General features: G+C 53.4%; 7 protein-coding genes across 7 annotated transcripts; 4 read left to right on the top strand and 3 right to left on the bottom strand.

Annotated features, from left to right (window-relative positions):
- Positions 1-1757: 1757 nt before the first annotated feature.
- BDP55DRAFT_743605 (uncharacterized protein) lies at positions 1758-3018 on the top strand (the record flags this gene model as incomplete). Its single annotated transcript, XM_060580494.1, has 3 exons — positions 1758-1809; positions 1846-2087; positions 2170-3018. The coding sequence occupies 3 exons, from the start codon at positions 1758-1760 to the stop codon at positions 2650-2652; spliced, it is 777 nt and encodes a 258-aa protein (XP_060436348.1). The 3' UTR covers positions 2653-3018.
- An 818-nt stretch (positions 3019-3836) lies between these two features.
- BDP55DRAFT_137086 (uncharacterized protein) lies at positions 3837-4767 on the top strand. Its single transcript, XM_060565538.1, has 2 exons — positions 3837-4094; positions 4159-4767. Exons 1-2 carry the CDS (start codon positions 3884-3886, stop codon positions 4710-4712), a joined length of 765 nt encoding a protein of 254 aa, XP_060436347.1. The 5' UTR covers positions 3837-3883; the 3' UTR covers positions 4713-4767.
- A 717-nt stretch (positions 4768-5484) lies between these two features.
- Positions 5485-7295, top strand: BDP55DRAFT_137074 (saccharopine dehydrogenase). The gene is made up of 6 exons (XM_060565537.1): positions 5485-5677; positions 5738-6022; positions 6081-6139; positions 6204-6652; positions 6710-6947; positions 7015-7295. Exons 1-6 carry the CDS (start codon positions 5581-5583, stop codon positions 7237-7239), a joined length of 1353 nt encoding a protein of 450 aa, XP_060436346.1. The 5' UTR covers positions 5485-5580; the 3' UTR covers positions 7240-7295.
- Positions 7296-7351: 56 nt separating this feature from the next.
- BDP55DRAFT_689577 (TatD family hydrolase) lies at positions 7352-8454 on the bottom strand (the record flags this gene model as incomplete). The annotated part of the gene is made up of 2 exons (XM_060576756.1): positions 7352-8290; positions 8380-8454. 2 exons carry the CDS (start codon positions 8452-8454, stop codon positions 7352-7354), a joined length of 1014 nt encoding a protein of 337 aa, XP_060436345.1.
- Positions 8455-8703: 249 nt separating this feature from the next.
- BDP55DRAFT_643549 (haloacid dehalogenase) lies at positions 8704-10378 on the bottom strand. The gene has a single exon (XM_060573511.1). The coding sequence runs from the start codon at positions 9905-9907 to the stop codon at positions 9185-9187; it is 723 nt and encodes a 240-aa protein (XP_060436344.1). The 5' UTR covers positions 9908-10378; the 3' UTR covers positions 8704-9184.
- Positions 10379-11055: 677 nt separating this feature from the next.
- BDP55DRAFT_710195 (uncharacterized protein) lies at positions 11056-11580 on the bottom strand (the record flags this gene model as incomplete). Its single annotated transcript, XM_060578148.1, has 1 exon — positions 11056-11580. One exon carries the CDS (start codon positions 11578-11580, stop codon positions 11056-11058), a length of 525 nt encoding a protein of 174 aa, XP_060436343.1.
- A 5097-nt stretch (positions 11581-16677) lies between these two features.
- On the top strand, positions 16678-18386 carry BDP55DRAFT_643538 (Snf7 family protein). Its single transcript, XM_060573510.1, has 4 exons — positions 16678-17261; positions 17322-17526; positions 17583-17788; positions 17849-18386. Exons 1-4 carry the CDS (start codon positions 17078-17080, stop codon positions 17926-17928), a joined length of 675 nt encoding a protein of 224 aa, XP_060436342.1. The 5' UTR covers positions 16678-17077; the 3' UTR covers positions 17929-18386.
- The last annotated feature ends 9252 nt before the right edge of the window (positions 18387-27638 follow it).

The raw sequence follows: 27638 nt of genomic DNA, 5'->3' as shown, positions 1-27638 counted from the left end.
AGGAGAAGGGAATTCAAAAGAAAGATAATTGTGTGATATAGAATGGCTACACAAAACCCGACTTTCACGAGATCTTAACTTCTTGTCTCTTCTCAAGGAGTGATTCCGGTATTTATAGTCGACTTTGGCACTGCCCCCTGGGCTTGTATCTCTCGTGGTTTGAGGGTTGAGAGTATTGTGTCCCACAAGACAGGCTTCGCCAATGTGAGTAGGAAAACACAAGTGTCAGATATGAAGGCCGCGGGCATTGCTTCTCTCCGTGAATTGAGTGGCTGCCGGCGGCCATGGAAGGCAGAATATCTAGCTTTGGGTGTATCGTTGCTGTTCTTACGTGTTGCTCAAAGGCAATGCCGAAAGATGATACGGCATCGATCGACGCAAAGCAGATGTGGCTCCATCTTAGCATTGCGCACTGAACTTCTAAACCTGCCGAGACTTTCGATGGCTTATACTAAAAGTAAAGGCTCCGGGAGACGTTGCCGTGCGAAACCTAATCCTAGAGCTCAGCCGACAAGCCATCCGATCCCTGGGCTGCCCTCACCAGCGACCACGTAAGTCGTGATGTTGTTGTCGTCTTTTGTCGTCCTAATTCAAGACTCTGCGACCTATTTCAAACTGGCCGTATTGCTTCATCGGCTTGGACATTAGTGTCATTTCCAATTACCCGAGAAAGCCATAGAGTCTTGACCGGAAAAGTTTGCGTATAGGAAGTGCACTGAACGGTCGTAAGACCTTTGGACTCAGCTATGCGTGACCGAAGTCCGTCGAAAGCCCGCTCTTCCTCCACGCGGTGTTATCTTCGTCGTTTTGTATCCTTTGACTGGAAATCAAACGGCGAGGATACTTTCGTTTCAACTACCTAGTCGCGCACAGCTTCGGGCCAAGCCGTGTTCTAGAAGGGCCAAGTGAAGCAAAGTCGAAAAAGTCAAGATAGTCCTGGGCAGATAAGACATGCCAAACCACATGGGCAGTTTTGCTTTGCGATGCTCTGCTCACATCGACAACTTCAATGTGTATGTAACCGGCACTAAAACTCCATCTGGAAGACTAGGTTGCTTGGTTGTATGTGTGCGAGAGGAAAGGGAACGGCAGATATAGACTTCGATTGCCGATGAAGACATGAAATCATGAGATCCATCGGTCCAATCAACAGGACTCCCGAAAAACCATCACTGCCCCTCTTAGTCTTTCATGAATCGTACCGAACTGCAGGCAGCCGGTCTGTTGCGAGTCGCACGCGGCATCAACCGCGCCCTTCAAGCTGTTTTGAGTTCATCTCTTCTTCTTCCTCCTCCTTCCTCTTCGTGCTTCTGTCCCGAGGGGGGAAGTTTCCGAGAGCAACGTTTCCCAACAACAACTAGCTCAACCTAGATATTCATACCTGGATCATCCTGCGCCGTTCGCTGATAAGTTCGCTTCACGCGGATACCTTAAGTCATGATACTTCGAATGGACTGGGGAGGGGGTTGAGCCTTCCAAACATTAAGTGCCCTGCCTTTCAATCCAGGTTTTTTGACAGACCCCAAGCAAAAAAGCAAAGCTGGGGGCGGGTGGTGTCCCCATTTAATAATTGACCTGGAATACCCTTCATCGCCTTTTAAATTTGATGTCCAATATCACCTAATCTCTCGCCTGTGCGAGATGCGAGATGCCACCTCGATGACCAGACGTCGACGACAATCCGAACACGCGTAAAAGCACACGCTTCTTCGCTATCCCAGTCTCCCGGGTGAGATGTTGTGAAAGATACTACAATAATGGCAGTCAACATATCGAGCTCGTCGCCAGTGCCATTACCGAACTCGGTCGGTATGCCCAACACCATCAACGCCACCTTCGATGCAGCGCCTAGCCTTCCGTACTTTGAACACGCTTGGTCGGTGCTAAGCATCATCGGCGTCTTTAACGTGTTCCTGGGGCTGTTGATTATTGGAATCACGTCATTTTCCAAGCTCACGGTCGTACCCATTGTCTCGTCCGCAGCGGGTGCCATCGCGAATGGACTCTACTTCCACGCTTACTATGATAAGCCGTACCCTCTTGCGAAGAGGGCAGCGGCGGCGGCCATTGGCGATATATGCTGGCTTGTTGGTCAACCCCCGTCTCTAGATCTTCTCATGGGGATTTTAAAAGAGTCCTGCATATCGTTGCTGACGGAAAGCTCGATAGATACAAGAAGCAGGGTTACCATTCTACAGCTTCATCATCCTCAACAGACTCCTTAGAGGGACGAAACGAAAAGTCTTCCACACGGTATTCTGGTCGACCCTAGTTCTCGTCACCGCCGTCAAAGTAATGATCATCTACTACCGTCTCCTCCGTATCCTACGGGAAGACGACAGCCTCCAAGGCACCATCATCAGGATCCACATCGCCTACTTTGGCCTCTTTGCGGTCAGCGAGTGCGTCAGCGCCTACTTTCTCCTCCGCATCTTCGCCGAAGTCAGGAAGTCGTCCAAGGAAGCCGGTCTCCGGAAGAGCTTTATACGGTACCTGATGCGCAGCACAGAGATCCGCGTCGCTTCGCTCGCTGTGGCGGCGGCGATACGGGTTATTACGCATTCGTTGAACGTGTGGCAGAGTAGCCCCGCGACGAGATATGTTGATCGGGCTGCTTATGCGCTGGGATGCTTCTTTCCCGTTATTATGTAGTAAGTGTTCTTAGGTGCTGATCATTGAGGCAGGCTCGAGAGTTTGCTGACTGGTTTGGGGATAGCGTTGACTTGTTGGCTTCCAAGCTGCAGTTTACGACACAGACGAATGATCCATCTTTCGCCAGTGATAGGCCACTACGGGGTCCGGTGTCGACTGAGAAGACGGCAGATTAATGACATTTTAGAGGTTCTTATTTTAGCGTACGCAGATAACTTCATAATACACGGTGTAGTTCCGGATATCATGCCGACCTCAATTATCTTAGAGAAGAGAGGGTGTCGCTCATATCCCCCTACCAAAGCCTGTTGTCGATAGTATGCGCCACTTGCTTCCTTATCTATAGCATGACGAAAAACCCCGACGCGAGGTCTTTTTGATCACCGGGCTAGCACATCAATTCAACCTGATTCGTTCAGCCTTGGCTGTTCGTGCTGCTAGAATACTTCCTTATTTGCCCACGTATTTGCAAGTACCTCCACATCCCCCGTAGGATATTTGCCCTGGTCTTTCTAAAGTTGGTTGAGGTTGCACGCAAAATGCGCCCCTTCCCTTGGCATTCTACTTTTACCATCACACTTCATCGATACTCCACCACCCAACCACATTCGCAACCGAAAGAACAGGCTACATGGAAGAAAACCCCACTTGGATACTCTTGATAGACGTACAGTTGCCAGCCTTACTGACTGATTGACTTGAACAGTACTACCAAGATGAGTACTGTCATTGGAGACTCTCAGATAGGGTTGATGATGAAGCCGTCTTCACTCTTGGTCGGTGAGTATCACCAGCACGACAGTCTCATTTGCAGTGGAATTCAACATCGCGTTGATGTGAGTTAACAATGACAAATGGCAACGGTGTAGTCACACAAGACTATGTCTTGTATCCCGTCAACTGCCGTGGCCCGCTCGCGAAGCGAGGCTGTATCAAACCCGGGCGCTGAGGTAAATCAATTTTCAAATTGTACACGAGAAAACAAGCCCCTTTGCTGAACTGGGCCGCAGCAAGACGCTCTAAAACCTAAAGAAGGAGGAGGGGGCCTGCACGTCTGCCTTGGGGTGGGGGGTGCATGCAATACTCTCATCACAGCCTGATGTCGAAGACTGAAGAACATGGCATAGGGAGCGACCCAAATAAATAAGTACCCGGCGTGGGCGACCAATGCCGTCCCACTCCCTTACCTCGAGTTTCGGCATCGTGTTCAAAGATCTTGGGCATCGGCAAGATGAACTTGTTTTCGTTACTTTTCGTACTTGCTTGGGCACGAAATGCTTTCGCCGACGACACCAAGTTCACCAACCCTACGAAGCCTTCTGGTCTTGAAGGTCCCACGTTCGTATCAGGTCAAGATGTCGTCTTCACCTGGACGACAGATGTTGACAAGCTTAACCTGCTACTGTGGACAAACCAAAACAAACAGTACATCACGTTAGGAAGTCAGTTTGCTCTAATTAGTTTGCTTGGATTTGGTATTGAAGGCTAATTGAAGTATCTTGTTAGAGGGTATCTCGTCCAAGTCCTTTACTTGGAAAGTAAACTTCAATGCTTTTTCCAACACAGACCCACCAAACGACACTTACTACTTCCTTGGCCTCTATCTTGATGGCTCGACGAGCTCTTTAGCTGAATCTACACATTTTTTCATTGGACTACCTGATGGGAGTGAATCCGGGTCTACTTCAACTTCCACACTCTTCACTCCTTCGCCAACTAGTGATTCGGCAACCACAACCTCGTCAGGCAGCTCTTCAGCAACGTCAGCAAGTGTTACTGCGACGTCCGGTTCCGGTACCAAAGGTCTCGGCGCAGGTGCCATAGCCGGCATCGTTATCGGGGCTATTCTGGGGGTAGGCCTATCCGTATGTGCAGGAATTCTACTGGCGAGGAGGAGATACCGGGGGAAAAGGGATCTTGGCGACCAAGGGAATAGTCAAGGAGAGATATCTGTATCCCCAAACGCCACTACCGACGTCAAATACCATTCGACTCCTGTGCAAGAGGCACCCAGAGGTGGGAACGTTGCTCATTCACCCGCACCAGTTGAGCTTGGATAGGGTATACACACAGTAGTAGATCAGAGGTATCATCAGTCTGGTTCGCCAAATGATTTTGGAGATGGTCGACTCAACGAATCTGGAATTGTCTATTGCTGGTCTATCAAGTATTAGGTAAATGTGGACTGTGGTTTGCTGTTACTTCGTTGATCATGACGCATTGCAAAAGGCGTCTCAAAGGATGTAAACGTGACAGGATGCATTCGAACGCTTTCGATTGCGGCAAAGTTTAAGGTTCCATTCATTATAAACAGGAGAAGAAAATTACAAGATCCAATTCTGGAATTCAGGATGCCGTATATCTAAGATGGGTTAATCTTGCTCGATTTCGTTGCCTTAACAAGTCGGCTTCAGGCACTGCCCCAACTTTAGCTTGACTTAGTAAGGAGTCCGATGGTCAACCTTGGGAGAACTGCACTGCACTCGATTTACTTATCCCATCAGGCGATGTTTGAAATCTGCGACCGCGAAGTGTGAAGGCTACATCGTACAACTGTGAGCGACCCGGTCGGCCGATCGGCCGATCAGACTGCCTGCGGGATCAACCTGCGGGAAGCCGACAGATCCGATTGCAAGACACTCCATTTGCGCACTTCGAGAACAAAATGTCACAATCTTTGAGCTTTTCCCTACAGGGAGGCTCATTGATATCTCTCGCCGGATGACTCAATTATATCTGGGTAGTTTGAGTGAAGAGCGAGGACGGACACTGACCGAGGCGATCAAGCAGTCAAGCCTATAAGACTGATGATGGCCTTTGAATAGTCCATCTTCTTTTCATTATGCTAACCGGAAATCATCAGAAGGAAAGATAACCTGATATCTTACCTCTTTCGAACTTTTCCAGATTAGCAACTCATTTATCGAAATGCCTGACAAGAAGATTCTCATCCTTGGAAGCGGCCTGGTAGCCAAGCCATGCGTCGAATATCTCCTGCGCAACGAGGGGAACCAGTTGACAATCGGTATCCTTCTTCACTGCCCGTTCAAATCACTCTCAGAGGTAGCTAACACTCTTAAAATAGCTAGCCTAACCCTCTCCACAGCCGAAGCGTTGGCTTCTGATCACCCTCGAGCCAGCGCTATTTCTTTGGACGTGACGTCTCCGGCACTAGATAGCCATGTGGCATCTCATGACTTAGTCATTTCGCTTGTCCCTTTCGTCCATCACCAGACCGTTGTGGAAGCTGGTATACGGGGAAAGACTCATGTCGTGACGACAAGCTACGTTTCTCCGGAGGTGAGAGAACTGGAGTCTGAAGCGAAGGCTGCCGGAATCACGGTTCTGAATGAAGTTGGCCTCGATCCTGGTAAACCATGACTCCTTTCGGCACGAAAGACAATTGAGCTCATCCATTAACCCCTTAGGCATTGATCATCTCTACGCTATTCGCCTCATTAACGAAGTCCACAGCAAGGGGGGAAAGGTACAAGGAGTCAATTTTATCCATACACATTACCATTGATAGGACTAATGCACGAAAACGGCAGATCAGAGAATTCCATTCTTACGCCGGCGGGCTTCCAGCTCCAGAGTGCTCCAACAACCCCCTGCGCTTCAAATTCTCCTGGTCGCCCCGAGGCGCTCTCCTTGCGCAACTCAACCCGGCGTCTTACCTCCAAAATGGACAAGTCATTGATGTTTCTCGCGAAGATCTCATGAAGCAGGCCAAGCCATACCACGTGATGAACGGGTATTCTTTCCTCGCATATCCTAACCGGAACTCCGTACCCTTCCGGGAGTTTTACAAGATTCCTGAAGCGGAGACGGTCGTGCGTGGGTCGCTGCGGTTTGAAGGCAACCCGGCTTTCGTAGCGGCTTTGACGCAGCTTGGTTTGTTAAACACGCAGCCACTGGATTGGCTGGAGAGGAACAGCGGTGGGTTGATGTTGCGGGGGGTTCTTGGACGGGCCGTTGGTGCTGCCGGGTCTGATGAAGAGTAAGTCATCCAAGCATCCATGCTTTCAGTTAAGACTAAGTACTGATGTGTCAAAAGGTCTCTGGTTACGCGAATCGACGAGATTTGCGACTTCTCAGACGTTGCCGAGAGGAATAGAATCATCGACGGTTTACGATGGATCGGCCTTTTCTCCGACAAGCCGGCAACCCTCCGTGGCAATCTCCTGGACACACTTTGTGCGCAGCTCGAAAGACTTCTTAGATATCAAGCATGGGAGAGGGATCTGGTAATGCTCCAGCACAAATTCATTGTTGAGTGGAAAGATGGAAGTCGAGTAAGTATGCACGCCAAAAAGTTGCAATCGAGTCAAAATCGCTTTTGATACTGACCTGCGTGGATAGGAGACCATCACATCGACATTGGAGCTTTTCGGGGAACCTGGTGGGTATTCGGCCATGTCTCGGACCGTGGGCATGACCTGTGGTATTGCCACCCAGCTATTGCTTGACGGGGAGCCTGCTTTGAGTGTGCCGGGGGTGTTGGCACCCTACACTTTGGAAATCTGTGATCCCATTCGCAAGATTCTTGAGAAAGAAGGGATTAGCATGGTAGAAAAGACATTTTGATGAAGACTTGCATAGACAGAACTTGGCAGCCGATTCAAGTCCTGTCAGATTGGTGTCCTATGCGTTAATTTGAGATTCAATGTTCGATACTTCCTTGTCATTTCATCTTATGTTAGCTCTCACCAAATCCAAACATCTTGACACTATTCCTCCAAGCCGCCTCAGCGATATCATCCAAACTCAGCCCTTTCAAACCAGCCACGACGAATGCAACCCTGTCCATTGTACAACTCTCATTCCTCCCCTTGACCATGAGACCCAGCTCGAACTTGTCCTTCTTCTTACTCTGCGGCAAAGCAGACGCGTTCCCGAGATACCTCTTCGCCACCTCCGAACCCGCTGGTATCTCACCCCACGGCGCATCCGTCTCGATCTGCAAGTGCTCCAACGGGATATCGCGCACCATCTCCAGACTTTCCCTGTCCTGAAAGCTGAAGCCGTTGACGCTGATGTCGAAGCCGAGCTCGACCAGGGTTCTCATCTGAGCCGATGTGCCCACAAAGGAGTGAACCAAGCCACGGCGGGGGAGGTTGGGGAGGTACGGCTTGATGATCTCCACGAAGTCATCGTAAGCAGCGCGACAATGGAGAAACAGGGGCAATTCCAGCTTTTGCTCGACAAATAGATCCAACTGCCGCTTAAAAGTGCGGATCTGTGCTTCCTTGGACGCGTGGTTTAGGCGGTCATAGTCGAGGCCCAACTCGCCAAAAGCAGCCAACGACGATGATTTGCCTTCGGACGCGGAACTCAATGCTTCGCGGACGACCTCTACCAACTTTTTGAAATGACCATCCTCGCCGCCGTCTTCCTCGGCATCGGGCTCCGCGGCGTGATACGGATGGATGCCAATCGTCACGAAACAGGTCCCTGCTGGCCGCGACTTGGCAATGGAGAGATTCGTGGGAGCGTCGCTCAGGGACATGCCCGTGAGCATCACCTTTTCGACGCCTGCAGCCGAGGCGCGGTCGAGGACGGCATCGAAGTCTGGTTGGTGGTACTGTTTGCCTCTGTAGAAGCCGACGAAATCTTTTGCTGTTGCTGTTACTGCAACCTAGTGCTGATGGTCAGATTTGGCGTGAGTGCTTCATGTAAGAACCCCGTGCAATTCGTCGGGAGTGGACTCGGGAATCGTCAACTTACATCTGCAAATCGAAGTTTGGTTTTGGGTTTGGGCGGCGCGTTTGCCGGGAAGCCAGCAAGCAGATCCGACGTCATGGTTTTGAACTTCTCTTCTTGCTGGCAAATTGCAGGCTGGTTTGTGGCTCACTCTCACGATACAAGAGGCCTCAATTGGGCGTGAAACGATTCCATCGATATGTGTTGCTCGGTAAAGTACTAATAGGTGTCTCTCTTGGTCCCTCCAGAGCTTCCCCCGTGTTCCCCACGCTTCGGTGGGAGATAGGCTAGTGGATGCGATGGCTTGGCGGGGCCGGTCTCGGCCGGACCGGCTTTCGGCTTTGGACACTAGAACGGGGTGAGCCCAGAACACAGACATGACTATACATGTGGTTCTAATTTCCGAGTCAATCGTGGAATAGCAGTTGTGTTATGGGGACTGCTTCTCGATTTATCTTCTAGTTGTCAATTTGCTGTTTGGCGTGCAAGTTCCTCGCCCTGTTATTGCCGCAGAAGAGTGAAAATGTTGCTTGCAATAGTTGAGATGCTTGTCATTTATTTCACAACAAAACCTGACGACTTAAATGACAAAGGCAATGAATTAGGGCCAGAGAGGAGATTCTTGAGGGATAAGAATATGAAGGTGAGCACGTTTTCGTGAGCGCATTGTTGCAGCTTCAGCGGAACAAAACCTCAAGATGTTAAATCGCAAGCATCCAAGCATCCAAGCATCCAAGACACTGCACTTCATTTAGATCAGCCCTTAATCCCAGCATCTGGACAGAAAATCCTGTCATTGAATATCTACGCACATATGAATTATCGCGCCTTAAGCCAGCTCCTTCTCAAGCGCATCAGCCATCTCCCCCAACGTATCAAACTTCCAATCAAACACCTCACGGTCCCTATTTCCCATCACCGCACCAGGCCTCACAATCCAAGACGATTTCATACCAGCCTCCTTGGCCGGATGGTGGTCATGGAACTGACTCTGCGCCGTCTGCAGCACCTGCTCCTTCTCAACCCCAAACTTGTCCTTCACCTCGCGGAGCATGTACGTAAAGTTGCGCTGGTCAGGCTTATACGAGCCCACATCCTGCGCCGTGACAACAAGATCAAACGGCACGCCCGCCATTGGTCCCGCGTTACTCAGCGCAAACGAGCCGCGGTCGACGTTGGAAAGGACGACGAGCTTGTAGTACTTGCCCAGCCGGCGGAGGGCGTCGACCGTGTCCGGGAAGGCGGGCCAGGAGCCGACGGAGTCGCCAAAGGCCTTTGAGGCTTCGGCGGACGGCAGGGATGACAGGCCGAGCTTGGCGGCGATTTGGGGGTGGATGGTGGTGAGGAGCTGGGCGTAGGGGAGGTCTGGGGTTTGGGCCTGTTGCGCGGCTTCGCACTCGTGGTAGATGTCTAGGAGGTGCTTGCGGGTGAAGTCGGTGCGGTTGTTGGCTTCTAGGAGGGGTTGGAGGGCTGTTAGGGCGCCTGTTTCCCAGTCGATTAGGGTGCCGTAGACGTCGAAGGCTAGGACGCGGAAGTCTTTGAGGTTGGCCATCTTGTTTGAATTTAATATGGCAGATGATGAGAGTTCGTCGAGGAATCTATTCTGTCTTGATGTAATTGTGCGGGGTCAGATCCGATCGGCGGTCTTTAATCGATAAACTGTTGGACCTGAAATATACGGTTTTTGTCCTCTATTTAATGAATATTGTAGGTCGTCTATGTTTTCGATGTGCTACAGGAACTTTTACCCATTCGTCTTCCTCGATGATAATGAAGCTTGTGATACGCAAGTAGCCTCCACCTCCTAAGGGCGCGCGATGTCATCATGTCAATGGGAACCTAGAAGGCATAGACACGGTCCCCCGATCCGTCCGGATCGCAGTCCGGCCCGATTGGATCATCGAGTTTAGTGGGGCTGCGGCACCGGCCCGGTGACCGGATGCGACCGGCACCGCTCCAGTCTGCCGCCGTGTAAGACGCCTGGACGTCAAACCAGAGATGGGAGTTTCTCAACTGCGCTGCATATGCCTCCCGGGAAGCTTTTTCGTAAGAGGCAGATGTTACTGATCGAGGAAACCTTCTGGCAATACTGTGGCCTTATGCCACAAGGAGACATGACATATCTGAAAGCTCATGTCAAAGCTAGATAAATAGCGATGGAGAAAGCTCTGGGGATTGCCAATCTTGTGGTAAAGTCTATCTTGGTGCTGGTGATTGTGGATGGCGGCTGCGAATGGCGATTCACGATGGAGGGTTAGCATCGGAATGTATTCGTCTAAGCCTTTGACAACCTCGTTGAAATTGCCAGACTAGTGTCATTACCCACATCGTATGTGCTGCTGAATGCGTTGAGAATGACACGAGCAGATGACGGGTAGCCCCATGTATCTCTGCGACGGTCTATTTATACTCCAACGCTTCCAACGAAATTATCTGGCCGTCGTGAAATCAAGGGACCTTATGCAGACGTTACTCCCTGAGATGATGGAACCATGATCTAAGGTCAGATACACGGACCACAAGACCATTGCGGATCTTGCGTTCAAGAGGTGGAATCCACAATATTTTTATAGTCACCTCGGACTCTACTTCGTACTCTCTCTCCTTGCCTTGCCATCGCGCCTTTCAGTCCCACCAATGCACCAATGCACCAGTCAACCCTCACCCCTCACAGCTGCAGATGCCAACAGACAGCATCCCCTACAAGCACTGATAATACCACTGATTCAAAACACTACAAGTACTCCCAGCAGCACACCTCGTAGCACCGACATAACTCGACCCCCCGCACTGCCCATACTTGCTCTGCGTTGGCTCGGAGACGGGAGGTGTCGTAACAGAAGCGCTTCGCGAAGAAGATGCTACAGATGAGCTCGAAGTCGATCGGACCGTCGATATGGTCGTCGACGGCGGGACCCAGACGGTGATTGTCTCGATTACAGTATCGATTTGCGTCCTAGTGATGATTTGGGTCGTCCAGCTGGAGACGGTGACTGTCACGATGGCGCGTCTTGGGGGGGTTGTGGAGGAGGTTGGTGCGGTTGTGATGGCTGCCAAAGGCCGGAGTGAAGTCGCTTTGGGTATGTTAACATGTTTTGGACCTGTGAGGTTGGCCTTGCGAATATCTCGAAAACGGAACCTACGTGTGACGGTATTAGTTGTCAATTTTGCAAGAACCATGCTGGTCGCCAACAGCGTCGCTGTGAGAAGATTGACTGAGTACATCGTGCGGGGGAGAGGGGGGATCTTGTCTCCTCGACTTCTGCGAGGCTATCATTCAAGCTTTGGCCGAACCTCGGAAGACCACCCTCCTACGTTACGAAGTTTGCATAGGTCGGGGTTGGGAATATTTAAAGTAAGTGCGAGACTTCCAATGTGGCTTCATGGCGAGGTTTCAGGGAGAGAGTGCATCGTTTTTGATCGTGCCGACAGCATACTATGGAAGAAGGACGAAGAGGGTGCAGGAAGCGGTGAAGTTAGACCCTCAGGCAGATTCGTAAACGGGCTTGGCAGAGAGATTTTATCCAAATCCAGTCTCGAATCGATTGTGGTTGGGAGTGGAATCTCAAAGTATGATACCATAACGCATCTCTCTCAAAGTCCATTTTCCCTTTGGAGACGCGGAGTAACATGATCCACTGTGAGAATAGCCGCATCCATCTCCCAAGCCCAGAAGAGCCAGCCCATGTCTACGAACCTGCTCGACTTATCATAAGCTTACGAGGGAGGGTAGCAGCATCGGCGTGTAACCGTTAACGGCGCCTTTTAGCCTGAACGATATCATGAAGTACCTTCATGCTATTCGTTGTGCAATTTGGATCAATTACTGAAGTAGAACACGCAATAAAGGCTTCTGCTCGCCCGCTGAGATTGTCAGAAAGAGGAGTCTTGTGTTTGGGTGTCTGACAACGACGCATAACCAGGATCATCACCTTGGCATTGGTGTTGAAGATAACATCGAAGGTTACGCCAAGGCGTGTTTCCTTCATGTTCAGGGACTCCTTGGGCCCGCAAACCTGATGTGTGTTTGTGCATGCATTTGGAAATATAGAGACGTAATGAAAAGGTAGAGGAAACGACGAGGATTGAGGCCATTGCATCCCGCAAACTTGTTGCTTCAATGAGGTGCACCGCTCTTCTTGCACTCAAAGATCACACAGACCAACAATCGAAGACTGACAAGCCCCTGTAAGTTGGACCCTGCGGCTCAACCAACCCACGGACTTTGGGTTAATCTTGACGTCGCGCGAGCGAAAGCATGGCTCGTCGAGTCTCGGCTCTTAGATCACGTATGAGACTGCTCGACCTGAGCTTACAATCATTTGTAGCCTCAATACCTCCAGACCCTGGTGCCTGTTCGGCACGCACATCCAATTGTTCAGTCTGCGCGACAAGCCTTGATTTTTAAAAACGCCGCGGGGAAGTGTCGAAAGGTGTCGCAGCAACCTATTTGGGTACTGCAGAGTGGATCTTCCGGCATGTCCTTCGCACGGCGTTGCATTGTTCGGTGTGCAATACTATGCTGCCCGCATTGTCGTATGATCGAGAAAACGTATGCTCTGGAAGACTATGCACCAAAGCCTTGCCTTGTCGTCAGATTCGCATGTGGTTGAATAAAAGAGGCGTCTGGCACTACGGCTGACAGCCAACCCCTCTTCGTAGGATTCGAAGATCGACCATCCTGCGCAAGGAGAGCACTTATAACGATCTTCGGGCTTATGCTACGCGCGGCCGCAAAGCCTCATATCGGCCGCCAAGTGATTGAAAGGCAGTCCGGTTCCTCGTTGACCCCGTCTTGATGCCGATAGTACTGTATAGTGTTGCGGTCGGTCTGGTCGGAACCTGTGTGATTCGGGTGGAAAATCATCGTGCACACCACTTGAGAACAAATGGGGGGCTGTATTGTCGAAATGATGACTTGTTTGTGATTACTGTTCATCGGCAGTTCCAGCACCGACGAATCCGGTGTTGACGGCGACGATCGCAGCAGCCTTGTGTTCCAAAAATCCGGGACCAACAGAAAAGGGAAGGGTCCAGGGTTCATCTGGATCGTTGAAGAACTCGAGATCCTAGATATATAAGAAACCCTGGTCAGCAATGACTGGCAGACGCTCGCCATCCCCGCATGCCCGCCTCGAAGTCGCGAGCGGCGATCGACATGATCTGCGCTGCTTGGCTGCCAGAAATCACCGGCGCGGCGACGCCTTACCTTACCCACCAGGGTTCATCCATGGAGGAAGCTGAATATGCCAGGAAGCCACGAGGGTAGGTCCCATTTCAGCATGTCCGGGAACGAAGATGGCGATGAGATGGACCTGCAGAAACTGCAGCCTAGTCCCGTCACTGGATCTCGCAGCGGATTGATCCATAGTCGAGAAGTGACTGGCGAATGATAGCCGACAGAAACCTCACTCAGAAAAGGGCGAGCAGTAAAGAGAGAATCGAAAGACTCAATTAAGGCCGCCCCGACGCGTATGGCGACTTCTGACGGTGATTCGTGGTCGCAGGTGGCGGGATCGTTGCGGGAGTGTGAGGCGGACCGTCATGGGGTTGCCGCCGTCCGCCTCACTTTGCCTATCTCCTGCAGGCTCACCACCCCCAACCTGTAAGGTGGAACACACCCAGATGGATGGGTTCCCACCATTGTGAGAACCGACATTGCAAAGGCCGTATGTGGCGTCTGTCCTTGCATGCAGGCATTGCAGAGGCAGGTTCCGACGACTGAGAAGCCAAAGCGGTGAGGATACCGACAATAACTGTGCCGAAAAGGCAAGACAAAGTGCTCCTTTTGTCTTGCTTGGTGCAATAATATGCCTTGGGAACTCGTAATATCGACTCTGTCGCAGCGTACGAGGATTGGCGCGCCCGGATCATCGCATTGTCGGCGAAGATAAATACCTTCTTCGTCCTCCTGATCGCCAGTATCTCAGGATAACTTGCGCCATCTTGTTCATCCAATGCGCTCGGGCAGACATCTCATGTTACCCATGTCCAAGCATCTGCCATGCCTTCGTCAACAGAGATGAACAGATACTGGATTCCCCGATTGGATATCCACAAGAAGATCATCACCCAAGAACTTCCCTATTATCTTGGGCCGGATGCAACGGTCAGACCGTACACAAATGAGGTGTGAATATCTCATTCACGATGACTGAGACGCCTCTCACAGCATCTACAGGGAGAAGATGGATTTCTCATCACCACTCCAGGCCCTTGTCTGACAGACGTAAGCTTGCCGCATGGTTCCTCTACCCATTCATTCTTCTTTGACTACGTAGACTTTGTTAATCATCGTTTCTGCGTGCAGGAGCAAATCGACGATATCTGTAGGAAATCCAAGGAAATATGGGAGCGTCAGGCAGCCATTCGAGCACAAGAAGCGGACAAGCCCCTCAAAAGACCGTTGCATCAGCCGGTGGTGATATCCCGAGGGTCAAACGACTCATCAAGAAGGAGACATGATGCACACCGAAGCCACGAGCGACACCGACGTTACGACGACAGGCGGCGTGAGTGAAGTCGGGTGGAACGGTGGAGTCGACTACTAGTGAATGAGATCTCGCATTGGGCCAGGTCTTTGGATCTAGGCATTGAATATTCAGGCGTTGCAGGCGGCCGGGTTAGTCCTTTCATGCATTCGGAAGGAATTTGTGGGATTCGATGATTCGAGGCATGCGCAAAAGGTCGTGTCTCTGGTGAGGGGGATCGAGTTGTGTGGCCTGGTGGTCGCAGCAGACGGTGGACCCGACCGAACACTCGTTCTTTTGACTGGTTGGGCGTCTGGCGAAACGACGCAGTATTATAACCAGATTTTTCTTTGATTGGGACGAGAAGAGTATGTGTCCCGAAACCATCCAGCAGTAGTCTGCCATCTGGCATTTTGGGGGTCCAATGGTAACGTCAAAATCTCTGACTTCTTTTGCACGCTGCTCCCTTTTGGTATGTGTATGCGGAATCGTTGCAAGAGGCGCGCATCAGAGTGCAGCGCCAGCGAATGCCATCGGCTGGCGATTCCTCAACCAGATACCTATTTGGTGCGTGTTTGCCCTTTCCAGAATAGACAAGTTGCATTTATACCGGACCAAATCGTCGTTGTAGGCTAGTAGCACATTCATGCGGGCCGAGAATATTTGTTCAATGAAACCTTCTAGGCGATGGCGTGGCTGACTGATGCTCGGACCGTGCTCCGTTGCAAATGCTCAAAGAAAAGTCCATCTTCAGTCTCATGGTAAGATCTCTTATCCATGCCTGTTGGTTCGTGGCATGCGCGACGAATTAGACGAGACATGGCAGCCTGGTTGCGGTGGTGAGCATGACACGTCTGCCTACATTGTTACCGAGGCCAATGTCCGCGTCTTCTCAGGTCATGCGGCAGCTTATGGTAGTATATGGTGTGTCTCGCCTTTCCCAATAGGCGGCATGGATTGATCCAGACTCCAGGTCAGTCCGTTGCGAAGGAAGCTTCGTATCGCTGAAGATTGAGAGGGCTAGCGGACCAGAGCATTAGTGCCTGGACGGCCGCTCTACGTGGCTCCCGGCTCATCCCTTTGGCCCGCGTTCCCGGAGGAGAAGCCGTGAGATAGCCAACCACGTTCACCCACTCGCCGATGCGTGTCTGATCTGAAGTCATGGTACTGAGTAAGAGTTGAACGTCGACCAATACCCTAATATCGGATCCTTTGGGGAAGCTATGCTCTAACGTGAGCACAGCTGAGTGCGTAGAGTACGACGTGACACTGGTACCAATCATGTTATTATACCAATAGTTGATTCCTGTTATACGACGAGAAAGAATCGCAGTGTGCAAGAAGTATTAAAACTTACCAGCCGAGAAATCTGACCTTGTCGCCCTGTGGCCGAGACGGCAAGTCGGACAGAAGACAAAGCTGAGAAGGCAGCGGGCCTCTGGACATGGCTCAGGCAGTTGTTCGTTGCTCAGGACTCGTGCAATGTGCATCATCATTTAGCAACGTTGATTGCGGAGTTCAGTCAGACGGCGGTTCAAAATATTTAGACAACGGTCGTCTGAGGTTGACAGACGGCGTGTGCCTGAGGGACGTTGTGCATGGAATCCTCCGTAGACATCGTAGTTTCCCCCAGCCGTGACTTTCTCACTGAGGTGGGAATGGTGGATAATGACAGCTGCTGGCGTCTGCAAGTCCGGTCACAGGGGTGCATGCGCTAAACGCCCCATCGGCGATAAGAGATGGCTTATCTGGCTTCGTGGTCACCAAGGTCACCGTCACGCGGGCGTCTCACATGATCGGCTGAACCGCGGCTAAATCAGGCGGCGGCACTGTTGCTGGGCACAACCGCCGTCATCGCTTGCCCACTAAACGACATCGCTGAGCCAGTCGGGAGCTTGCATCATACCTACCTACCGACTACCTGCCTGACTCTATCTATCAGCCTTCCAACTATCAACTTGGCGACAACTTGACTTGAGCGAGCCGCGGGTGTTCCTCGCATGATATAGGAATAACTGGCAACTTCGCCTATCAGTACGCCTTCGCTAAATTCACGGCCCGTTGACGACGACGAGTGCCCGCTTGTTTCCCGTTTCGGTACCCCGCCATCAAACTTCGGTCGAGTGCCACGCAACCCCGGAATACGGCTGCCTTCGAACGATCGCTGCCTGCGCACAACCTCTTAAACGACCGGAACCCTTTCGATCTAACCGACTCATACTACCAACCCCAAAACTTTAGCAAATTCCATCATGTCTGGCGTCTGGGGCTGGTTTGGCGGTGGCGGCGGCGCCAAGAAGAAGAACGATGCCAAAGATGCAATCCTCGGCCTTAGGGTCCAGCTTGATATGCTGCAAAAGAGAGAGAAGCATCTCCAGACGCTGATGGATGAACAAGATACTATTGCAAGGAAGAATGTCAACACAAACAAGAACGGTAAGTTATCGGAGCAAATGAGATAATTGAGCGTTGGATACTGACGAGACATCGCGATAGCTGCAAAGGCTGCCTTACGTCGCAAGAAGGGCCATGAACACAGCCTCGAACAGACCATTTCGCAAATCACAACACTCGAGTCACAAATCAACGCTATCGAATCGGCGAATATCAACCGCGAGACGCTCTTGGCAATGGAGAAGGCTGGCCAGGCCATGAAGGGTATTCACGGCAAGCTCACGGTTGACAAGGTGGACCAGACAATGTACGTTTCGAATATTGCAAGCCAGTATGAAGGAAAGCTACTGACTGCAGAAACAGGGAGGATCTCCGCGAACAGAATGCGCTTAGCGAGGAAATCGTCAACGCCATCACAACGGGCCAGACCGACAATATCATCGATGAGGACCTTGAGGATGAGCTGGATCAAATGCAGCAGGAGGCTCTGGACGAGCAAATGGTGGGCACTGGCACGGTACCTGTGTCAGACCGCGTCCACCAGATGCCTGCCGCCGCAAACGGACCGAGTAAGGGAATTTCGCCCTCCGATGTCATGATAACTGTGATGTACTGACGAGATAAACTAGTCAAAGGCAAGGCGCAAGCTGTCGAAGAGGACGACGAAGAGGCCGAGCTTCGCAAGTTGCAAGCGGAGATGGCTATGTAAGGATGTCGGGCGTGAGGCGATCCTGCGGGGATGGCCGAGAACGATGGCATAGCATTCCTGGTTCGGGATGGAGCTTCTAGAGGCTTTGCATGAGAATTGCGGCGCGATGGGATAAGCAGGTCGAATACCGCAGCTGCCCAGAGGAGTGGATACTGCACGACACACTCGATATACACGAACATGCCCACCACCAACGACGACTACGTCTTCGACGCGGCCCTCGTCCACATGTTTCTCAGCTACCTGCCCCTCTTTCTCAGACCTGTCTACTGGCGTTGGCGTTTGGGGTTACGTGGGTGCCATGAGTGCCATTCGATAGGAATCTCGCGGTTGTGGAGGCTGATGGGAGGGAGTTTGACGAGCTTTTCTGGTTTGCTGGAGTGGCACTTTTTACAGTCTCCGAGTACTACGTACACCTTACTTTTTTCATAGAAGACATATTGATTGTTGTTAAGAAGCTATTGCAAACCCGTTATCATCACGCGGGGGCCATGTAAACTGCGCGTTGGCGCCGTTTTTCGCGGCGAAGCACTACTTGCGGGCTAATGCGTCGGGAGCGCTGCGGCATCGTAGCTGTGTCAAGTCCGGTGAGCAAGCGGGCGAGACATTCTCTCGCTGGCCCGCTGGCAATGCCAAGTTCGCTATCTCAAAGGGATCCCCACCAGACCGGGACCGGGACAGGAGCCAGCTCTCACGTGTCTCGGCACACCGCTAGTCGTTAGGAGTGACCGATCGCGAGCCGGAGTGTTGGAACCCCGCGATCATTCCCCCCGGTGGCACAGTTGCGGACTGCGGCGCTGAGGTGGCGCATGTCAGTATTCCGGAGGACTCGGCTGCCTCTTCCGACTCGCGTATTCTATTAGTATAGTGTACAGACGAGATCCTTGATGTGGATCCGGATCCTTATGATTGCGATCACGATGTGGGCTCGATCATCGTAAGAGGTCAAATGAGGCTTTCACATACGATCAATGCAAGTTGGACCAGCGGGCACCGGAGTCCTCTGCGGTGTCTTGCGAACGGAGGCGCCAAAAATTAGGGCGGTTGGGCTGCCAGGAAAACCTTCGAAGGCTCAGCACGCTGAGAACATAGAGGGCTGGAAGAGTGGATTTTTCCCGAGATGCTTTGGAAGTATTTTTCTGTCACCATCATAGCCAATCAGCCACGATATTGGGCTGTGACGGGGACACCGATACATGCATGCTATCGAGTTCCACATGGACTGCTTATTCGAGCACCTAAGAACAGGCTTCGCAACTTTCTTAAGAGCAAAACCTTGGAATACGCCAACTCAAGAGCCAAACCTCAAGGTCGGTCGTTGGTTGTTCTACAAGGGTACCGGGGCTTACCTAAGTGGGCTCGTAAGGTATCAACGGTTAGGGGCAGGCACGGTAGAGTCGCAGGTGTTGGCGCCTGCCGAAACTTGCACCTGCACATGCCACACCGAAATTCTCAGCGGTGAGGTAGGGACGTTAGTGTACCTATCCGTAGGTGCCTTAATGTAACAACGTCTTTCCCAACACGCCGGCTGTGACGTGACAGCGACCAATGCTTCCTTCCCGAAGAAAGTGAAACCATCTTCCTGGCAAAAGCTCGGGTCAGGACTGCCAACTCAAATTCTTCCCCTTCACTTTCTTCTTCCGCCTCCGGTCCCTGCAAACAATTTCATGGATGGGTGTCCTTCCGCATAAACAACAAAACAATCGACGATGAGCCTTATCCACCTCAATTGTGCGCCCGTTGTTGCAGTCCACGACATCAATCAACAGCTGGCTTTTCTCATGACCATGTACCCGACGATTACCTGACTTTCCTGGTAATATCAGTATACGTATCAGCCTCGGAATCGCGATGGCTTCCCTCACAACTTCGATGTCTTGCCAGCTCAGATAGGTACCGACTCGTTCTCCCCATCTGTCATCAGTCTTCGATCATCGGTCCTCAGGCCCGCTCAATACCACCAGCCAGCCATGCTGTCGGCCGTCCTCTCAGCGCCCAACCGCCGAGTCGTGTACGGCTCCATTGATTCTTTCTGTCGTGTCCAGTGGCATGTCGTCGGACCAAGTCGGTAACCCGCAGGGCACCAATCCGCACCCGGCGGCATCACTGCGGCACACAACATGTGTATTCATACGCATCTGCTCGGGCCAGACTGGGCTACTGCACCTCTCAGACACTGACCTCGGGAGGAGCCATGCCATCCCGTCCCATCCCATATCGACGTCGGCCCAACCTCCGCTAACCTCACCAACTTACTCACCAAAATTTTCGCCCGAACACTCCCTCTGGCGGTTACATTAGATGGCACAGCAAGTCGTTCCACGGGAAACTCCTTGCTGACATCGTCATCATGGCATTGTATTCTTGTATTCTTCCTCGAAGTCTCATGCCCACGTTTCTCCTCATTCCCTTGCAAACAGCCGAAAAACATAGCCCGCTACAAGCCGTCGCCCAACCCAACCCCACCACTCCTCTGCTGGTGCCACTGTCACTGTCACTGCAGTCACATCCGCCCCTCCCGCCAGCCGTGGTCCGGACCTTTGCTGCATGGATCTTCAGAGACGAGCCTCAGCCAGGCGAGCCACGTTGCACTTCGCTGACCGGGGGTTTAATGGCCGATGAGAAACAAACCGCGCTCGCCTCCAACCCCCACCGTTGACATGCCAGTCGCCGGCGAGCTTCTATCGAAGCATAGTTTCAGTCAACAAGTGGCCAAGTGCACAAGCATAACGTCTCTCGACGTCGTCTAACTGCTTCTAGCCAAACCGCGGCTTCTCCCTTGCCCACCCTCCATCTCTTCGAACAACACGAATGACAGGAAGAAGGTTGGGTTTATTACCCTCCACTACAGTCCAGGAACCACTCTTTCGTCGGCAATCGTTACGTTGTGTCTTGACAGGCGCGATGAGGACCTGTGCTTACAAGGATATGCCTGGCCCTAGTGGACCGGCCCATCGACCTTCCCTGCTCCGGCTGCCCGATGCGTGCGAGTGCACTGGGCCGGAAAATCAACGACCAGCGCAGCACAGCAGTTATTAGCTCATAGCCGCTGAGTGGAGGGATGCTTGACGCTTCATCGATCCCAAAAAAATTCCCTCTTGCTCAGAAGAATTTGGGAGAGCCTAAGCCCTTTCGAGGCCTTTCCAGGCCAAGTATCCTGCGTACAAGTACATTCAACCTCGTCAGTATCTCACATCTCTCATCGCCGGGCGAAGACTATTGGTGGATGGTCATTGCGCCTTGTTCTTTTGTGGTCTCTCAGTCTTTGCCATTGCCTCACCGCAAAGACTGACCCGTATGTATTTCGTGCCTGTGGCCTCCGCAATGATGTTGGCTTCTGCGGGTAAAAGTCAAGCGACGCACTCATCCGATAGAATGGACTCAAACGGCATGGCGGTAGCGGTATGTCATCTTGAGGCCCGGGTACGGTCCTATGAGCCTACGAAAAGGGATAAGACCATAAAAAGTAAACCACATATCCCGGGGAAAAAATCACCGACGTTCATGCCCGGCCTCGTTGAGCCCGTCTCAATATGCGGGTTGGCCGCTCGCTCCAATCCCATCGTCGTTGGGCAGCCATCAACCCTCCTCCTTGTCTCCTTGTCCGTCTGATGTCCCAAGTCCAGTTCCGTTCCTCTGTCTCGCCTCTCGTCACATCATCTATCACATCACTCAAGCTCCCGAGTTCCAGAAACCGCACTCCCCAGTCCAACCCAATTGCGACGTGGCGCCAGTGCTTGTTCCGCCTCACTTGAGCCAATGGCTCTAAAGCACGCATGACAGTGATCACTTGGACTCTGGGACTGCCAGAATTTGTCTCCATTCGTGGAGACAGCGTGGGGTAGGCCTGCGTCAGGGACCCCTTACTCCCGCACCTTGAACCCTGCCACCGACCAGTGATGCTTGTGATGTTTGGCACCGCTGGGAAAGCTCCCCCCTGCTTCTCGAGAATCTACTTTTCTCCCACAGCTTAGCCCAATTGTGCCCTCCCGGGATTGTCGTAGTCGGGACGCATCTCGTCACTCTTGGTCCCTTAATTCCCAACTCTATCCAGTGTCAAGCCGAGACAAGAAACCTGTTGCTTCCTTGTCATAACTGCCCATTGCACTTTTGTCTGTTGTTTACACCACAACACGGTCTCACAGGCGACAAGATACCTCTCAATACATACATTTGAGTCTCGCGATACCAGCCCAAGAGACTCGAACTTCTCACTCCGGCTTGGGCACCGCACTACCACAAGAACATTGAGAAGTTGTCAAGAAAAGAAATCCCAATCTCATCTCTCGCCAAAGACAGCCGTCCAAGTGCGCCACAGACAACATCAGACCATCTCCCCGGATCGGCATTGATCAACTTTTGCGAAACAAGGACCCCCCATAATCCACGAGTCCCGGAAGCATGAATTCGGAAGAACCAGTCGATTTCTGCCCCTACCGGCAGAACCTTGATTGGAACCAAGTCCAAACCCAAGACTTCTCCAACGTCCAGTATTTCCAACCATCAGACTCGGAGCTGCAAAATGGTATGTCACTTTAGATTGCGCTTTGAGTATCGCATTAGCACGCCTAACCCCCTCATCTTACAGACGGCGACGTATATGCCAATGGCGTGACGTATCCCTCACAACCTGCACAGGCCAGCAGCAGCAGCAAAAAGAGCAAGAAGAAGGCCAAGAGGGAGAAGAAGGCAGCACAATACACTTATGAAGAGCCACCGGCTGCCGCTCCTGAACTTCCCACGCCTGAACCGCCTCAAGATACCGGTATAGCCGAAGACGAGTGGCCAACAACTGCACCTTCAAAAAAGGACAAGAAGAAAAAGAAGAAGGGCAAGAGGGAGGAAGCTGTGGCACCTTCGCCATCTCCGCCTCCGCCACCCGTAGAACCCGAGCTCGAACCGGAACCTGAACTGGAACCTGAGCCCGAGCCCGAGCCTACGCCTGAACCAATAAAAGAGGAAGAGGTCGTTGTAGAGGAGGCACCCGTGTCTCCGACGAAGACGAAGGAATCCTCCAAAAAGGACAAGGACAAGGAAAAGAAGAAAGACAAGAAGAAGAAGAAGAAGGGCAAGGGCGGAAAAGACGTCGAACCGGAGCCGGTCGAGAGCTCAAGATCGATCCCTCCCCCGCCATCGCCACCCCCGGTTGAGGACGTAAAGCCGCCAAAGATGGAGGTTGTCCCAGCTCCGCCTCCGGAGGCCTTGATTGAGGCCAAGGAGGAACCGTCAGCTGTCGAAGCGGATATTGAGCCCGCTGCTGAGTCCGCTGCTGAGTCCGCTGCTGACCGGAGTCTCGATGACGTCAAAGACGACGAGAAGGCAGTGACGGAGATATCGCCAGAAGTCGCAGCCGACATTGCAGAAACAACAGAGTCTGCAGCTGTAGATCCCGCCGCCGCCGAAGCTCCCGCCGAAGCTCCTGTTAAAGCGCCGACAGAAGACAGCCAATGTCACGCGGCCGATACCTCAGCCGTCGATGACACCTCAGCTACCACGCCGGCAGAAGCGACGACTGAGACAGCAGAGGCTGCACCCGAAGCTCCCACGGAGGCTCCCACAAAGGTTACAGCTGATGAGCCATCAGCACCGGAAGCCGAACCTGTTGCAGCGGAACCTCAGACTGACGACACACCACCTACCGAAGCTGTTCTTGCGGCTCCTGAGGCCCTGGCTGAAGCCGAAGCTGACAGGGAAGCGGACGACAAGTCTGAAGACGCATCTTCTGCCGACGTACCTGCTGATGTAGTCGCCGAACCAGCTGCAGAGAATAAATCTGACGAGTCTGCACCCACGATAGACGATGCGGCCCCGGGAACCGACGAAGACAAGCCCGAGGAGTCCACCGCCCCAGATCCGGCTCCCGAAGCTCCTGTTGAAGCAAAGCCCGAGGATGCTGCACCGACAGAGGAGCCCGCTAGCGAATTTGCAGCTGAGCCTGCTTCGGAAGATATCGCGTCTGCCACAGAGGCTGCGGTCGATGCCTCAGTCGAAGCCGAGTCTGGAGATGTTGCTCCTGTGGAGGAAGAGGCAACTGATGACGCTCCTGCTGAGTCAAAGCCTGAAGATCCCGCGCCAGCTCCGGAAGAGCCTGTAGTCTTGAAAGAGCCAGCAACAGCTCCAGCAGAAGATAAGCCAGAGGATTCTGCTCCGGTAGACGAGCCAGCCGCTGAGGCTCCCAAGGAGCCAAAGCCAGAAGATGCCGCACCTGTGGAGCCTGCGTCCGAAGCGTCAGTTGACGCCGAGCCTGCGGATGCGGCTCCCGTTGAGCCTGTTGTAGAAGCCGTAGAGGAGACTAAGCCGGATGGCACTGTCGCTACAGAGGAGACTGCTAGCGATGCTCCTCTCGATGCTCCAGCCGACGCTCCAGTCGACGCTCCAGTCGACGCTCCGGTTGAAACTCCGGTTGATGCCCCGTCTGATGTCACAGCCGAAGAATCAGCGCTCGCAGAAGAATCTGCTGCTGCCGAAGTCAAGTCTGAGGATCCCCCCTCAGAAGAGGCAGCTACAGAGGTTTCGCCTGAGGAGTATTCCGCTCCTACTGCTCCTTCGGCCGAAGAAACTCCTGAGGCCAAGACTGAGGATGCTTCTCCTGCAGAAGCACCGGCTGCTGGAGCCACGGCTGACGAGGCATCTGATGAACTAGCTCCAGCCGAGCCCTCAGCTGAGCCTTCGGTTGAAGCTACGGAAGAGGCGACTCCCGAGGAGCCAACGTCGGAAGAGCCATCCACGGTTGAATCTGCTTCGACGGAAGCATCTTCCGTACCTTCCGAGGTCACACCTGAGGTCGCCAAGGAGACTGAGACGGCCGACGCTGCACCGGCGGAGACTGATGCCGGCGATGCTCCGGCTGAGGCAGCTACTGAGACCTCGGCAGCTGGAGAAGTAGCGCCGTCGGAAGATGCACCCGCTGAACCTGCAGTCGATACACCAGCTGTGGAGGATGCAACCGAGGCCACAGTCGTCGAGACAGATGCCCCCGCGGATGATGCTGCAAAGTCCGAAGAGGCCGAACCAGCTCCCGCCGTCTCCGAAGAATCGCCAGCGCCTGATGCTCCGGCCGACGCACCCGAGACAGCGGAGGTTTCCGCTGAGACAGCCGATGCCCCGGCCGAAGCGGCTGAAAGCGAGGAGCCTATTCCCGCTGAGCCGACCGAGGTTAAAGAAGAGGCAGCTCCTGCTGAGGCCGAACCTCCGGTTATCTCAGAGGGTGCAACAATCGCTGATGCAGCTGCTGAAGAGTCCAAGCCTGACGACGCCGACGCTGAGGCAGAGCCAGCTGCGCCACACGAAGAAGCTCTTCCGGCTGTTGAAGATGCGCCAGCTCCCGTCGAGGCCGATGACAAGCCTGTTGAGCCTGTCACCGCTACCGAACCAGCAGAAGAGCAGCCTACCACTGCAGACAAGGAAGTCGACACGGCGACTCAACCGGCACAAACTGAAGACGAGCCGGCGGTCGCTGAGGCGGCCGAGGCATCAGTTGAAGTAGTCGCTGATCCTGCGGACGCTCCTGAGCCTGCCGCTGAGACCGCAAAGGCTGATGATGCCGAGACTCCCAAGGAGACTGAGCCCGAAGCCGAAGCTGAAGCCTCCAAGGAGACTGAAATTGAGCCCTCGACAGAAATTGCTGAAGACGCTAAACCTCCCAAAGACCCAGAGCCCGAGGCCGCTGTTGATGCCACACCTGATGCCCCTGAGACGGTCGAGGCAACTGCCGACGAGACAAAGGATCCTGAGTCTGAACCTGCCCAGGAGGAAACTCCCGCTCCTAAGGAAGAGGACAGTCCACCTGCGGAAACTGAGCCGGAAGCTCCCAAGGCGGAAGAAGCTGAAGTCGCAGACGTCGAGCCAGATGCTTCTGAGTCAGTCGAAGCTGAAGCTGGAGTCCCCAAGGAGGCTGCGGTGGAAGCTGCGGTGGAGGACGATGCCGTAGATGAGCCTTCCGCGGCTTCCGAAGTTGATAACACGGAAGAACATGCTCCGGCGGTTGCAGTAGAGGTTGAGGCTCCCTCTGACGCTGCTCCTGAGGGTGCTTCTGACGATACTACCGAAGTCGCTCCTGAGCCTTCTTCCGAGGATGCCCTCGAAGTCACTCCTTCGATTGCTGCCGAGGCTGCCCCTGAGGCAGCAGCTGCTACAGTTGAAGCAGATGTCACTAAGGAGGCTGAAGCCGAGGCTGCTGTTGAGCCCGATATTACTCCTGAGGTTGCAACAGCCGAAGCCGAGCCTACTGCAGCCGAGCCCAAGGCACCGAAAGAGGACGAAGCTGCCGCAACACCAGAAGACAGCCCAGAGGACACTCCAGATGTCTCCAAGGAAGCCGTAGCCGAAACAATGGACGCCGCGGCCGCCGACTCAGCTGAGGATGCCGCCGCCACGGAAGATGCAGTTGTCTCAACTGAAGGTATGGACGGATACGAAATCATCAGTGACGGCAAAGAATTCACTTTCACCGTAGCGATTCTCTCCCCAGGGACCAAGGATACTAAAGAAGAGACAGAACCTGCGATTGAAGCCGAAGCCGCACCCGAGGATGCCAAGACCGATGAGACAGTTCCTGATCCCGCCCCGGAGGAGCCGATTGCCGCCGCCGCTGCCGCCGAAGTGGAGACCGAACCAGAAGCTCCTGAGGAGACCCCAGCCGAAGCTGCCGAGCCCGAAGCCAGTCCTGAGGAGCCCAAGATCGAAGTCGACGAGAACGAAACTGCAACTGAGCCCGAGGTAGCCACGGAAACCACAGCCGCGGAACCAGAGGCACCTGCCGCAACCGAAGATCCTCAACTTGAACCCGCGGCTGAGGCAGAAGCTGAGTCAACTACCGTGACCAACGAAGAAGCCCCCGCTGCGGATCCGACTCCAGACGCCAAGGAGCCTGAGCCTTCAACTGAGGAAGCTCCAGAGCCCGAGGCCGGGGCCACCACTGAATCCCCTGATCCTGCCCCTGAAGAAGCTATTCCGGAGAAGGCTGCAGAGGCGGTCACAGATGATGGCGAGGCGCCACCTGAGACTGATGCTGCCGCTCCCGAACCCAAGGTTCAACCCGAGGAGTCCGCGGCGGCTGCTGTTGAAGAGCCTACTCCCGAAACAGAGGCCACCGCAGATGAAAACGAACCGGAGGCCAAGGTCGAGGACGATGCTGAGGCCAAGGATCTTGAAGCTGAAGCACCAGTAGCAGAGCCCGAAGTCGAGACGGCGTCAGATGAGGCAGCACCCGCGGCCGAGGAAACCAAGGAGCCGGAGGCCGAGGCTGTCCCAGAGGCTTCCCCTGAGACGCAGGAGGTCGATCCTGCTGCCGAAGCGGCTAAGGAGCCCGAGCCTGCTGCTGAAGCTGAGCCCGCTGCTAAAGCTGAGCCCGCTGCTGAAGCTGAGCCCGCTGCTGAAGCTGAGCCCGCTGCTGAGGCTGAGCCTATTGTTGAAGCAGCAGAGCCTGCCGCCGAATCTAGAGATCCCGAGCCCGAGGCAGACACACCCTTCGTGGCCGTTGCAGAGGAGGCGGCGGTGATCCCGGAGACTGTGGCTGAAGAGGTCAAGGAGGCTGATGTTGAGCCTGCTGCTACTGAGCCTGTTAATGAGCCTGCTCCTGAACCTGCTCCTGAGCCCGCCGCTGAGCCCGCCGTGGAAGCTGATCCAGATCCCGATGTCAAGGAGGCGGAACCTGAGACCGATGCTGTTACTGAAGCAGACGTCAAGGAACCTGAGGTCGAGGCTACAGC

This window comes from Colletotrichum godetiae (genome assembly GCF_030913485.1).
Source record: "Colletotrichum godetiae strain CBS 193.32 chromosome Unknown BDP55scaffold_2, whole genome shotgun sequence".
NCBI lineage: Eukaryota > Fungi > Ascomycota > Sordariomycetes > Glomerellales > Glomerellaceae > Colletotrichum > Colletotrichum godetiae.
Note: the sequence above shows the minus strand (reverse complement) of the source record. Positions and strands in the feature narration are given on the sequence as shown.